Source organism: Ictalurus furcatus, chromosome 10 (assembly GCF_023375685.1).
Source record: "Ictalurus furcatus strain D&B chromosome 10, Billie_1.0, whole genome shotgun sequence".
Classification (NCBI taxonomy): Eukaryota; Metazoa; Chordata; class Actinopteri; order Siluriformes; family Ictaluridae; genus Ictalurus; species Ictalurus furcatus.
The window spans coordinates 29,349,073-29,364,349 of NC_071264.1; the positions used below are offsets into that span (position 1 = coordinate 29,349,073).

General features: G+C 41.4%; 1 protein-coding gene across 1 annotated transcript in view; it reads right to left on the reverse strand.

Annotated features, from left to right (window-relative positions):
- crispld2 (cysteine-rich secretory protein LCCL domain containing 2) overlaps nt 1-12,062 on the reverse strand; it is a 28,505-nt gene extending 16,443 nt beyond the window's left edge. The window contains exons 1-4 of the mRNA XM_053634446.1: nt 11,882-12,062; nt 5,878-6,225; nt 2,448-2,566; nt 1,412-1,544 (exon numbers count right to left, since the gene is read on the reverse strand). Of these exons, the coding sequence (XP_053490421.1) occupies nt 1,412-1,544; nt 2,448-2,566; nt 5,878-6,132 (507 nt within the window). The 5' untranslated portion in view covers nt 6,133-6,225; nt 11,882-12,062. The remainder of the gene's footprint in view (nt 1-1,411; nt 1,545-2,447; nt 2,567-5,877; nt 6,226-11,881) is intronic.
- Between the last annotated feature and the right edge of the window lie 3,215 nt (nt 12,063-15,277).

A 15,277-nucleotide genomic window follows, 5' to 3' on the forward strand; every position in this document is an offset into this window, starting at 1 on the left:
GGGGTATTACAGGTGAGATGTTACTGAGGGATATTACAGGTGAGATGTTACTGAGGGATATTACAGGTGAGATGTTACTTGAGGGATATTACAGGTGAGATGTTACTGAGGGATATTACAGGTGAGATGTTACTGAGGGGTATTACAGGTGAGATGTTACTGAGGGATATTACAGGTGAGATGTTACTGAGGGATATTACAGGTGAGATGTTACTGAGGGATATTAAAGGTGAGATGTTACTGAGGGATATTACAGGTGAGATGTTACTGAGGGATATTAAAGGTGAGATGTTACTGAGGGATATTAAAGGTGAGATGTTACTGAGGGGTATTACAGGTGAGATGTTACTGAGGGATATTACAGGTGAGATGTTACTGAGGGATATTAAAGGTGAGATGTTACTGAGGGGTATTACAGGTGAGATGTTACTGGAGGGGTATTACAGGTGAGATGTTACTGGAGGGGTATTACAGGTGAGATGTTACTGGAGGGTATTACAGGTGAGATGTTACTGAGGGATATTGCAGGTGAGATGTTACTGAGGGATATTACAGGTGAGATGTTACTGGAGGGGTATTACAGGTGAGATGTTACTGAGGGATATTACAGGTGAGATGTTACCGGAGGGATATTACAGGTGAGATGTTACTGAGGGATATTACAGGTGAGATGTTACTGAGGGATATTACAGGTGAGATGTTACTGAGGGATATTACAGGTGAGATGTTACTGAGTGATATTACAGGTGAGATGTTACTGGAGGGATATTACAGGTGAGATGTTACTGAGGGATATTACAGGTGAGATGTTACTGGAGGGATATTACAGGTGAGATGTTACTGAGGGATATTACAGGTGAGATGTTACTGAGGGATATTACAGGTGAGATGTTACTGAGGGATATTACAGGTGAGATGTTACTGAGTGATATTACAGGTGAGATGTTACTGAGGGGTATTACAGGTGAGATGTTCCTGGAGGGGTGTTAGAAACGAGAAAAACAGTCATGGAGGACAAAGCATCTGGAGTCCTAGTAATAAGCGAATATGAGCAGATTTACGACATGTTGAATGGAAACTCTCTCTTTGCCAATGTTCCAGTGTAACCAAAAAAAACAAAAGTGTGTATGTTGAATTTCTGCCTCCAAAGCTACAGCAAAAACAAACAGCCTCCTCATCACCTGCGTGACACCAGTCTGCACTTCGTCCATCATTACTGAGATTAATAAATCTAATCTATTCATCTGTAAAGTGTGAGCTGATTTTAAAGTGAATTTATTTCTCAGTTTAATCCGCAGCTACAATTAATCTCAAATGCAAGGCGCTTCTCTAAAAAATTGCTGTTTCCCAGGTTTTTCCCACTTATTTATGAACCTTAAAGAAACCCTGTGTTTATAACCCACCCTCTCACCTGTGTGTAGTGAGTACACATGGGTCCAGAGCAGCGTTCGGGGCACCAGGGGTTGCACTCATGTGGGTACGGGTACGTGTAGTCCTTCACCTCATCATACCAGGCTTGGACGTGATACGCAGGGGAACGGTACCTAAAGGACAGGACGGGACAGAAAATCAGTCGAGAACCTGTTCCTTAACCCACTTTCTCCAGAAGAACACTAACGCATCACACACAGACCCTTTATCTGTTCTCATCCCTGACTCCAAAATAAATAGCGCTCGTTCCTCTGAACAGCCATTCATCTCCACACACTGTAAACATTACTTTATACGGCACTGAGGAGTCCTGCTGGAGGGGAGTGGAAAAAAAAAAAAAAAACACCCATTCTGCTGGCATCAGAACAGACACAAAGTTTAAAGGGAACGAGCGTGGAGTTGAGGAAGGGCACTGAGAGAGAGACGCTGGTCACAAACTGCTGGGTTATAGAGAGGAGCTCTCGAAGTGTATATAACACACACTGTGTGTGAGGAGAGTAATAGATCCGTGGTATAAAAAAAAAAAAATTTAAGCAGATTGTCACGTTACTGAAAAAGCTCAAAGTCCTCCGTCCCAGAGATGTCGGAAAACCTAAAGTTACATCTTTTTACGTCTGACTGTTACAGAGCGCCGACACTGGAGACTCCTTCCATAAATGTTACATAAACATCCCCGTACAGATCAACGACTAGACACGGGTTTTGTTTTTTAATCTGTTCATTATTAGTGGAGCGCCCAGTGAACCATCTGTTACTGTGGAAACGATAACATATTAGGACGAGGGCATTAATATAAACCGGTGATTTGCAGCTGCACTCCTGTCAAATCAATCAACACCTTCTGACCAATCAGGATCCAGCGTTCAGCAGCGCTGAGGTAGAAATACAACCCTATTTATTGCTGTACTTTGTCACAGTGGAGTCAAATGGTAGTGAAGTGAATCAGTGTCTTCGCAAACAGTATGCGTGTGCGTGTGTGTGTGTGTGTGTGTGTGTGTGTGTGTGTGTACACAGACCTGCCCCAGTGCACTGCCAGATTCTGTCCAATAGACATAAGCAGGTCATGGGGTCCGTGGTCCCATTGACACTGTTCAGCCCAGTGTGTAGCAGAACGCTCCAGTTCGTCATCCCATATCTAAACACACACACACACACGTAAATAAACAATGTAAAATCAATAGAAATATCCAGTTACATATAATATAAGTACTTGTACAAAATATTAGTGCAATAAAACAAAGCAAAAACAAAGTTAAAGTGCAAAAAGTTTGAATAGAGTTAGAAGAAAATTTTCATTTAATCAGGAAGATAATGAATGTGATTCGACATCCTTCATTACCATATGTAAATAAATAATGGACAAATAATTAATGGTGAGATTTTGAAAGTGAAAAAATATCATCTACATTAAAAAAAAAATTTAAAAAAAACATTCAAAAAGCACTGAATAATAAACAAATGATAAAAGTGATATATGAAATAATAAAATGGAATGTTGAACAAATATTATATATGAAATAATACATTAAAATCCCAGCATTGCATCGTTATCGGACCATGCTGGATGCAAAACTGCACTCGAGACAAAAAATGCAAGAATATGATTATTAAGGATTATTATAAGAATTTAGGCTTGAATACATGTTTTTTGGAATACATCTATTTTTAAACAAAATCAATCGAGTGCAAGTCGTATGTTAATGAAATAGCTCGACTTCGAATACGATGGTTTGAGCCTTGATTATATCGTTTCAAACGTTGGGATCTCGCTGTAGACCTACAGTACAGATTGCATACACTTGAACTTTTTTGAGCAGATAAGTGATTTCGTTCTGCCGTTTCACGAAAGCGAAGCCTGTAACGTGGAGGGAAATCGGACTGAAAAGGGAAAACGCACAGACGACAACCAACACAGACATCAGAGTCTGGCTCCGGTCCACTGTAAACACCCTGCAATTCGGGATAAATGAAACACATTTCTCTGGCTTATTTCTCCACCTGAGAAGGACGGGAGGAGGTTTCCATCTCTTCCATGGATACACACACACACACACACACACACACACACACACACACACACACACACACTTACACAGTGGAAGAAGTCTCATATACACATACATTTGCTCATCTGAGGAAAGCTGTGCAGGACTCTCAGTAAATTTCCAATGCGGTGTTAAACACACACACACACACACACACACACACACACACACACACACACACTCTATAACCCTTGTCCTGTCTGGTGTCCATGTGTTAGTGCACTCCATACAGTTATTCACCAAAACCTGGCAGAAACCTGGACTTGCTCCGAACCTGCTCAACCAAGCACGCTAGAATAAGCAAATTTACTAAGAAACACCTGACGACACTCATTTTATACAATATCTTCATTAATAAGGCTATATTTGCTCGAAATTTCTTCTTTTTTATCATAATGATGAGAATGATAATGAGTCTTTATTAATCATGTATACATTACAGCACAGTGAAATTCTTTTCTTCGCATACCCCAGCATGTCAGGAAGCTGGGGTCACAGTGCAGGGTCAGCCATGATACAGCGCCCCCTGGAGCAAAGAAGGTTAAAGGACTTGCTCAAGGGCCCAACAGTGGCAGCTTGGCAGTGCTGGGGCTTGAACCCCCGACCTTCCGATCAGTAACCCAGAGCCTTAACCATCAAGCGACCACTGCTCCTGCCACTGCTAGTGGCGTAAACAGACAACACTAAAGACTTTCTTAATAGGTTCGTTTTTTTCTAACTTTGACCAAATTGGATATTAAATTACAACAGAGCTTGTATATCTTTAAAACCAAGCACTGAGTTTAATTCAAATCAGTGTGCTCGCAAAATAGTGCTTGGACCCCTACTGATCGCTGCCGTCGCGGGAATATTAACTCTGCAAGCAGCGATCAATAGGGGTCCAAGCACTGCTTTGCAAATACACCGATTTGAACTTTTGAAAAGTCAGAGAACAATCTGGCGGCCATTTCACCTTTTTCTCTTTCTTTACAAGTGTTTGTGTGTGTGTGGGGGGGGGGGATATTAAGTAGTTAAAGTTTCTCTGAGGCTCCAGACCTGGCTACAAGCATATATTTGTCTACATGTGGTTATGTAACCTACAGCACCACTTTAATGAACACCTTAAACCTTAAAAAAAAAAAAAAAAAAAAAAAGTTTTTTTAAAAAACAGGAAAATGTAAGGCATTGTTTCGACACTAAAGGAATACCACAGTGTTTTCAATCAAACCTCTATCCGCTGTATCTGGAGAGTATTTTGATAACCAATGAGAACAATTTCGATGAGAATAGTTTCTCTGCCATGAGACAAGAACCGAAATCGTGTTTTACTCCAAATCTATTTATAATGAAAGTGTAAGGGCAGCTGTTGAATGTCAGTAATATTTCTGTGGAAGGTTTTCATAAATTGTTCAAACGTGTTTCCGAGTGAAGCTCTGTATATAATCTCTATAAATCTGGTTATATCAACGTTAGCAGGAAAGTCTAACATAACCAGAACTACTTCATATTGGATTGCTCCAGTGTTGGAAAATGGATAAACTTCCAGAATAGTAGTTTGGGGATCAGATTTTTCTCTCATGTCTGTCTCATTGGAAAACCTTTATTGCTCCTGTGGAAAGGCTGCAGCTTTGAATTTGCATTACAGAGTCATGTGAATTAAACGTTTATAAACTGCCCTAAACATATTACAGTTACGGCATTCGGTAGACGCCCTTATCCAGAGCGACTTACCTTTATCTCATTTATCCAACTGAGCAGTTGAGGGTTAAGGGCCTTGCTCGAGGGCCCAACAGTGGTAGCTTGGCAGTGATGGGGCTTGAACTCCTGACCTTCTGATCAGTAACCCAGATCCTTTAACCACTGACACACCACTGCCCCATTATATTAAATATTATAAGTGCTTTTTGGAGTAAACAGGTTGTCTATTTTCTTCTCAGATTTTTATTAATGGTAATCACACACACACACATACACACACACACTACAGATCTATTGGATAGGGAGTGGGTTGATTTACATGGAGTATTTGTTTAATGCTAATTCTTTTGCGTCCACAGTGTCATCATGTAGCTGTAAATATCACCAAAATGACTTCTGGAGCAGACGTTTATAAGGCTAATAAAATAAGGTTCAAGCAGCCGATCAGCATCACGTAAAATTGTCGAGAGGTTTTCCGCTGAATTGTAAAGTCTGCATCAGTGGTTTGACTCAGAAGGCAGCCAGCATGAGACTGTTTTTAGCTCTGTTTATGATTCAGCGCTAGTGTTTAGAAAAGCCGACGCGAATGGCTGACGTCAGAAGCGCACTGGATGCCGTCCACGTTGTACTACAGTTTAGGCCGGGTTCATCTTGAGTTATCTATTAAGTGTCATGTTGTCAAATGAGGCACTTGTAGCACCTTTCCCACTCTCAGTGGCCTTACCATGTACTCCATGTTAGAGGCGGTTGGATAGACGGCACCTCTCAGTTTGTTGTGCAGAAGAAGGATCTCCTCCCGATCTGACCACGGTATGGCGCGGCGTACACGCGAGCCTGACGCCGAGGCCGTGCGATTGGCCTCCAGATCGTCTTCGTAGCGACTCAGCAGCTGCCGAAGCTCAGGCGAGTCGGGAAGGAAGAGACTGGAGGACAGATGAGTGGCCAATAGCAGCAGGGCGAGAGAGAGCAGTCTGGACATGGCGGGGAGAGTGGTGGTGGTGATGAAGGTGGTGGTTTTGGTGGTGGTTGTAGATCACAGATGGGGATCACTGAATTAGAGATGAAGACTGATCTGAAAACAGCAACAAAAAAACAGGAGCAGAGGCATCAGTAAAATACAGTCATACACTTTCCAAGTCCAAACACAAGCTCGCTGATCCGGCGCTGATGTAACGCCAATATAACTTCGTTTTGAAAAGAATAATGCCAAATTAAAAAGACAGACAGACTTATAGAAAGAAAGAGTATGTAAAAATGTCATCAAAAAAGAAAGAAAGAAAGCCTCTACAACTGAAAGAAAGAAGGATAGAAAAAAGAAAGAAAGAAAGAAAGTCTCTGCAAAAGAAATAAAGAAAGCCTCTACAACTGAAAGAAAGAAGGATAGAAAAAAGAAAGAAAGAAAGTCTCTGCAAAAGAAAGAAAGAAAGCCTCTATAATTGAAAGAAAGAAGGATAGAAAAAAGAAAGAAAGAAAGAAAGTCTCTGCAAAAGAAATAAAGAAAGTCTCTACAACTGAAAGAAAGAAGGATAGAAAAAAGAAAGTCTCTGCAAAAGAAAGAAAGAAAGCCTCTACAATTGAAAGAAAGAAGGATAGAAAAAGAAAGAAAAAAAAAGAAAGACAGAAAGCCTCTGCAAAAGAAAGAAAGAAAGAAAGAAAGAAAAAACCCTTTACAAAAGAAAGAAAGAAAGCAAGAAAGAAAGCCTCTACAAGTGAAAGAAAAAAGACAGAAACCCTCTACGAACAAGAGAAAGAAAGAAAACCTCTAATAGTGAAAGAAAGAAAGAAACTGTCTGCAATAGAAAGAAAGACAGAAAGCCTCTACAAAAGAAAGAAAGAAAGAAAGAAAACCTAAACAAGTGAAAGAAAGAACGAAAGAAAGAGTGAGCCTGCAGAGCGACAGGAGGAACAGGGTGATGACGCTGATCTTTCACAACACAAGATTTCCTTCTCTGATGCAGTTCTTGCTGCTGAGGCCATTAAATCCCACACATCAGTGCTGAGATACCAATCGCTGAGATACCAATCGCTACTCCCTGTCAGCACTGCATTCCCTTCCACCATCCCGGCTCACTCCACCCTGCATCCATCTTCTGATAATATCATAATCACAAGAATGACTAAATCTCTCTCAATCACATATGGGAATGGAATAATCCTGTCCCAGGAATGGAATGATCCTGTCCGGGGAAGGGAATAATCCTGTCCCAGGGTGGAATTTATCACAAGACTTGAAACCACTGTCAGCGTGGAATGTGTTGATTTTACTTTACTTTCTCTTGCGCTTAAATCCTGGTTTTATTCTCCTTATGTTGACTCGTACTATTTGTGAGTGTATTGTGTACCAGGATGCTCTGACCTGATAGGTCATGCCATAAGATAAGCAGATAGAACGTACGTGAGGAGATAGATAAGTGCTACACCTCGTCATGTGAAAGAAGACCCTTTTATCATGAAAGGAGCAAAGGCTCTCTGAACATGTGATCACAAAAATGTCCTAAAAATGTAAAGACTGGGTCGGCACACCAACGGCACAAACACCAATGATAAACACCAACGATAAACACGGCAAAAACACCAACAATGAACACCAACAATAAACACCAGTGATAAACACCAGCGATAAACACAGCGAGAAACATCAACGATAAACACCAGCGATAAACATCAGCGATAAACACGGCGATAAACACCAGCAATAGATACCAGTGATAAACACCAACCATAAACACCAGCAATAAACACCGGCGATAAATATGGCGATAAACATCAACGATTAACACCCACGATATACACCAGTGATAAACACCAACGATAAACACAGCAATAAACACCAACGATAAACACCAGCGATAAACACCAGCGAAAAACACCAGCGAAAAACACAGTGATAAACACCAACGATATACACCAGCAATAAACACCACCGATAAACACAGCGGTAAACACCAGCGATAAACACCAGTGACAAACACCAGCTATAAACATGGCGATAAACACCAACGATAAACACAGCGATAAACACCAACGATAAACACAGCGATAAACACAGCGATAAACACCAACGATAAACACCAGCGATAAACACCAACGATAAACACCAACGATAAACACCAACGATAAACACAGTGATAAACACAGCGATAAACACCAACGATAAACACCAGCGATAAACACCAACGATAAACACCAACGATAAACACGGCGATAAACACCAACGATAAACACGGTGATAAACACCAGCTATAAACACCGGCGATAAACACCAACGATAAACACAGAGATAAACACCAGCTATAAACACCGGCGATAAACACCAACGATAAAAACAGAGATAAACACCAACGATAAACACCAACGATAAACACCAACGATAAACACAGCGAGAAACATCAATGATAAACACCAGCGATGAACATCAGCGATCAACACAGCGATAAACACGGCGATAAACACCAGCAATAGATACCAGTGATAAACACCAACCATAAACGCCAGCAATAAACACCGGCGATAAACATGGCGATAAACATCAACGATTAACACCCATGATATACACCAGTGATAAACACCAACGATAAACACAGCAATAAACACCAACGATAAACACCAGCGATAAACACCAGTGATAAACACAGCGATAAACACAGCGATAAACACCAGTGATAAACAGAGCGATTAACACCAACGATAAACACCAGCAATAAACACCGGTGATAAACACAGCGATAAACACGGCGATAAACACCAGCGATAAACACAGTGATTAACACCCACGATATACACCAGTGATAAACACCAACGATAAACACAGCAATAAACACCAACGATAAACACCAGCGATAAACACCAGCGAAAAACACAGTGATAAACACCAACGATATACACCAGCAATAAACACCACCGATAAACACAGCGATAAACACGGCGATAAACACCAGCGATAAACACCAGTGACAAACACCAGCTATAAACACGGCGATAAACACCAACGATAAACACAGTGATAAACACCAATGATAAACACAACGATAAACACGGCGATAAACACAGCGATAAACACCAACGATAAACACCATTGATAAACACCAACGATAAACACCAGTGATAAACACGGCAATAAACACCAACGATAAACACCAGTGATAAACACCAACGATAAACACCAGTGATAAACACCAACGATAAACACCAACGATAAACACGGCAATAAACACCAACGATAAACACGGTGATAAAAACCAGCTATAAACACCGGCGATATACACCAACGATAAAAACAGAGATAAACACCAACGATAAAAACAGAGATAAACACCAACGATAAACACCAACGATAAACACCAGCGATTAACACCAACGATAAACACCGGCGATAAACACCAACGATAAACACCAGCGATAAACACCAGTGATAAACACGGCAATAAACACCAGCTATAATCATGCCGATAAACACCAGCGATAAACACGGCGGTAAATACCAGCGATAAACACCAGCTATAATCACGCTGATAAACACCAGCGATAAACACGGGCAATAAACACCAGCGATAAACACGGCAATAAACACGGGCGATAAACACAGCGATAAACACCGGTGATAAACACGGCGATAAACACGGGCGATAAACACAGCGATAAACACGGCGATAAACACCGGTGATAAACACGGCGATAAACACGAGCGATAAACACAGCGATAAACACGAGCGATAAACAACGCGATAAACACCAGTGATAAACACAGGCAATAAACACCGGCGATAAACACCAGCGATAAACACGGCAATAAACATGGCGATAAACACCAGTGAAAAACACGGTGATAGACACCGGTGATAAACACGGCGATAAACACCGGCGATAAACACCAGTGATAAACACGGCGATAAACACCAGTGATAAACACCGGCGATAAACACCGGTGATAAACACCGGTGATAAACACAGCAATAAACACGGCGATAAACATGTATCTTGATGAAATTTCACTAACAGATCAGCAACCAATCACCGATCCAGAGAACATTTGAGAGAAACAAAGTCTGGGGAACAAATTTTAACATGGTATAATTTGAGCTATAAACGCACTGAGAGGTAATTCGCACTCCAATTAGAAAAAACGCTGCGAATAAAGTTGAGTGCAAAAGTTTGTGCACCCTTGCTTTAAAAACGGTATCGAATGCACGTTTGATCGTGTTTACCATCATCACAAATACTAAGAGTGATCTTAACGTGCTCTAAACTTTTTCAAGTCTCTTGCTTTTTGTGTTCATCTTTCTGTTCGTTTCATTCGATCCCGAATGATTCTTTTCGCTTTTTCCCCCACTGTTGGTACACTTTTCCTCGTCTCCTCTCCTTTCTCAGGCTGTTGTCATTGGAAACGCAAACCTCTGAGAAACAGAGAACTGCAGATCAGACCGAGACTCTGTTTGAACTCAAACAGCGTAGAAAAATGCACAAACTTTTGCACACAACGATCAGCCTCCTCACCCTGTAAACGATCCCTAGAGTAGAGTTTGAGGCCTTGGTGCTAGACGGGACGAGTCCAAACAGAAAGACAGACATGAATAAAGTCTTTTTAGAGGAGCGTTTCAAGAAGAAGCGGCACGTCACGTGCCGTCGCTGGACCTCACGGCCTTCACAGGGCCTGCTAGCCAAACAACACTCGATCAGTATGCAGCCCGGTGTACAGGGGAGAGACGAGAGAGACAGGACGGAGCCAAAGTCCTTCCTACATCTCTCTCCATCTCTCTCTCTCTCTCTCTCTCTCTCTCTCTCTCTCTTTCCACAGGTTTGAGGTCTGACACCTCGGCTGTGTGAACAGACTGTCACCGCTCCAGCTACAGTCCTCTGTGAAAGCCAGACTACCACACCCCTTTCCCTCCCTGTCCTCTCCTGACTCTGAGTTTCTCTCCTCACTCACTCACACACACTCACACACACACTCACACACACACTTCTCTCACTATTCTTCAGAAGACCTTTCACAGACATTAAAAATTCCTTGACCACGCATTCTACACTCTCAACCAACATAAAACAAGAATTCTTATACCAGTGTGTTCTCAAAGTGTGTTCAGGGGTCATCATCATCATCATCATCATCATCATCATCAAAGCTTTATTATTTATTTATTATTAAGTGGTCCTGTGGATCAACCAAAACCTCAAACTCAATAACTCAAAAAACAAGTCTGCCTCTCAACTAACGTCAATTCGAATCTAATTAAAATGTTTTCGATGTGTGGAAATTCCACAAATAAAAAACCGTCTCCAGTAAAAAGACAGAATACGACCTTCAACACCTAAAAAAAAAAAAAAAGAAAGAAAACGTCCGGTAATTGCTCCTGCATGTGCTTGAACAGCATGGGGTGAGTGCTGACACTGAAATACCTGAGAGTTTCATTACATGTCTAACCGCACGACCAGCGAACGAGTGCAGAAACCCCCGCCTTCCTCCGTCCTCTCTTTCGCCTCTCTTTTTTTTTTTTCGACTAAGAAATCAGAAAGTACAGAATTTCATCCTTGTTCGTGTGCACACCTCACACCTCACACCTGAGCTGAACAAGTCACTTAGAGCAATCCTGCATGCATTAAAGCACTCACACACACACACACACACACACACCTGAAGCACTGATTCCAAAAGCCAAATACAAAAAAAAAAAAAATACACTGAACATGTGAATGAAGTCTGAAGCATGCATCTACGTGTGTGACGTTACCAAGCTTCTTCCGCCTCCAAGAATTCCAGACGTTCTCCGACTTCGATTAATAACTCTGTCTCGTGCCTGGTGTCTCGTTTGAAATCCTCCTTCTGAGCTCTTTACTCCAGCAGGTTTGAGGAGCTCTACAGGCTGCAGGGCTTTCTTATTCGCACTGACTGTGTGCTCAGCGTTCAGCACCTTTTATAGAGGAACAGACCCCGGGAAAGGGGGGAAAAAAAGGGAAAAAAGTCAGGAAAGGGGGGGTAGGGGTGGTGGGTGTGGGTGAGACAGAGCTGCTGAGCTACGCATGCCATCCGTGCACGCCCCCTCAAGCCCGCCAGAGGAAGGCTATGTTCTTGGAGAGTCTCCGCATCTGACGAACGATGTGCAAAAGCACGTAAATCACCGTAAGCCCCATCCCATAACATCTCAGCTCCTCTCATCTCCTGCCACCGGGCCCTGTGCCTAATCTCGATTTAGCAGTAGCTCTGGAATCCTGCCATCCAGATACACAAAGTCATTTTTACGTCAACATCTGATCCCAATCAGACAATATCTGATCATTGCCCAGTTCTTTGATTATGTAAACTTCACGGGGGGAAATATAACTAACAGGACGTCATGTTCTCGGCCAAGCGCTCGCTGTTCTGTCACATCAACGCTCGTTCTGGAGTGTTCCTTTCAAAACAGCCGCAAAACACGTCTGTATCATAATTCAGGTCATATACAGGGTGGTTATTACCATAGCATCGCTGAGGAGATCAATATGTTATCAACATGTACAGTGGGGTCCAGAAATCTCAAACCACATTCCAGATATCGCGGCTTTTTATTTATTTATTTCATTTAAGATTGGAAATGACCAGTCGGTTTATAGAATTGAGAAACATTTCACACAAAGAAAGAACACGTCAAAACAATAGTTCAAATATTTCATCTTGAGGATTCTCCAGGATTTCTAGGTCCCTACTGAAATGTAAGCAAATGTGTGATACTGACCGTGTTAACAACAATGCTCAGCTTTTCCTCACGTCTAATCTCTTCGATTGAAGCGTGTGATTAGACGGCACTCAGATGGATTTGATGTCACATGGATCACCGTGTAAAACAGGTGAGTAAGGCAGACTCCGGTGTTGGAAGGGGCAGGGCACCTAATCACCAGGATATTCATGGGCTTATAGACATTCCTACATTTCCAACTATAGTCTTAATAACACGCCCACATTTCTCTCTATCATTTAAAGACACGCCCACATTATTGTCTACAATTTAAAGACACCCACATTTCCATCTATAGTTTAAAGACACACCCACATTTCCATCTATAGTCTTAGACACACCCACATATCTATCTATAGTTCAAAGACACGCCCACATTATTGTCTACAATTTAAAGACACGCCCACATTTCCATCTATAGTCTTAGACACACCCACATATCTATCTATAGTTTAAAGACATGCCCACATTTCCATCTATAGTTTAAAGACACCCACATTTCCATCTATAGTTCAAAGACATGCCCACATTATTGTCTACAATTTAAAGACACGCCCACATTTCCATCTATAGTCTTAGACACACCCACATATCTATCTATAGTTTAAAGACATGCCCACATTTCCATCTATGGCTTAAAGACACACCCCATTACCAGCTGCTATTATTTTCATATATAGTCTTACAGAAATGCCCCCCTTTCCATATACGGTCATAAAGATATGTCCAAAGTCACATCTATGGTTCGAAAGACACATCCCACTCACATCTGCTGTCATTTGCATATATCGTTTTAGATATCTTTAGAAGTGTCTTTAAGACTATAGATAGAAACGTGGTCGTGTCTTTAAGACCATAGATGGAAATGTGGGCGTGTCGTGGCTTTAATCCATATATGCAAATATGGGTGTATCTTTAAGACCATATATGCAAACGTGGGCGTGTCATGGCTTTAATCCATATATGCAAATATGGGTGTATCTTTAAGACCATATATGCAAATGTGGGTGTCTTTAATACTACAGATGTAAACATTCATTGGTTCTGTCAGTTACGTTACAGGCCCCGCCCATTCATGGTGCATGATGGGACAGATTTAGTGCAAAAAAATTTTTATTTTTTAATCCCTCACTTCACACTACATCATCTAATTTTTCCAATAATAAGCAGACATTACACGAAGAATTCTCTTTATCTGTCCTAATATAAACACAGTTCACTGTAATGGATTGTTGAAGATTTTCTATAATCCCCGATTTTTCTGTTCTTCAAAGCTGTTGGCCTCCACGTTACCGACACAACACAAAGTCTGCGAGCGCAGATGTGCTCAGGAGCAGCTTATTCAACACAAAACAAGATTAGATGTGGGATTTAGAAACATTCTGTGGAAAGTGAGTCTCTCAACCGCAGCCGCGATAACGATAAGAAAAGTGTTCGGGGAGTGCGTTGTGAAATCGCTCACACCTGTGGGAAATGTGGAAGAAATGTAGAATTGTGTAGAAATCAAGTATTCAGTCCAGAATACTTACCTTATGTGCTTATTTATAAGTCTATCCAGTATATATTATACATATACATACATATATATATATATATATATACACACACACACACACACACACACACACAATGTTGGTGCAAACAGACCTTAAATCATTCTACTAATGATCCAAATGAACTGTAGTGAGAGAAAATATGAGATGATCCACCAATTACAGTGCTTTATTGCGCAATAGTTTATGATGTCAACAGTGTGTGCACTTGGAGGAGTGTAACTCAAGCCAATGGTCATTTTGTCGCAAGGGTCAGACCCTGAGGTTTGCTTTATGTCCTTTGTGTCGGAGTAAAACACGTTATTAACACTTGTACGTTTCAGGATGATGACCACAGGGTCGGCGTTGGTGAAATCAGTAACCCAGAAGAACGGCTTGTGTGTCCAGGCTTCCATTTTTGTCAGAAAGGAAAAGACAAAATCGACTCCTTATCGACTTTTCATTTTGTATGGAGATTAGTTGAAGCGTTATTCGAGTGATGGGGCGAGCTTTAAAGAATCGGGAAGATGTACGGTGAAATCGAGGAACATGAAGTACAGTGCGTGCGAAGACGTCTTATAACTCTTCTGCTTACGCTGCCTTCGGGTCGTCCTCGGAAAAAGTGCGGGGGTGGCGATTAAAAACGTGGTGCGTTCGCAAGCGGTTTTGGTTAAATAAATAATTTTTTTTTTTTTCAACATTGCATAAAAAAGCATGAGCATCAGTTAACACCAGGGCAGTACAGTAACACCATGTTCACTGGAGAAGACAGAGCTCGAATGCAGAGATTTATCTTCCCAAGCGAGAGGCTGAACCGCGTTTCTCAAAACCTATTAAACTCATCTCCAGAGAAACGTCCAGTAAAACTCTGCAGTTCAAAAAC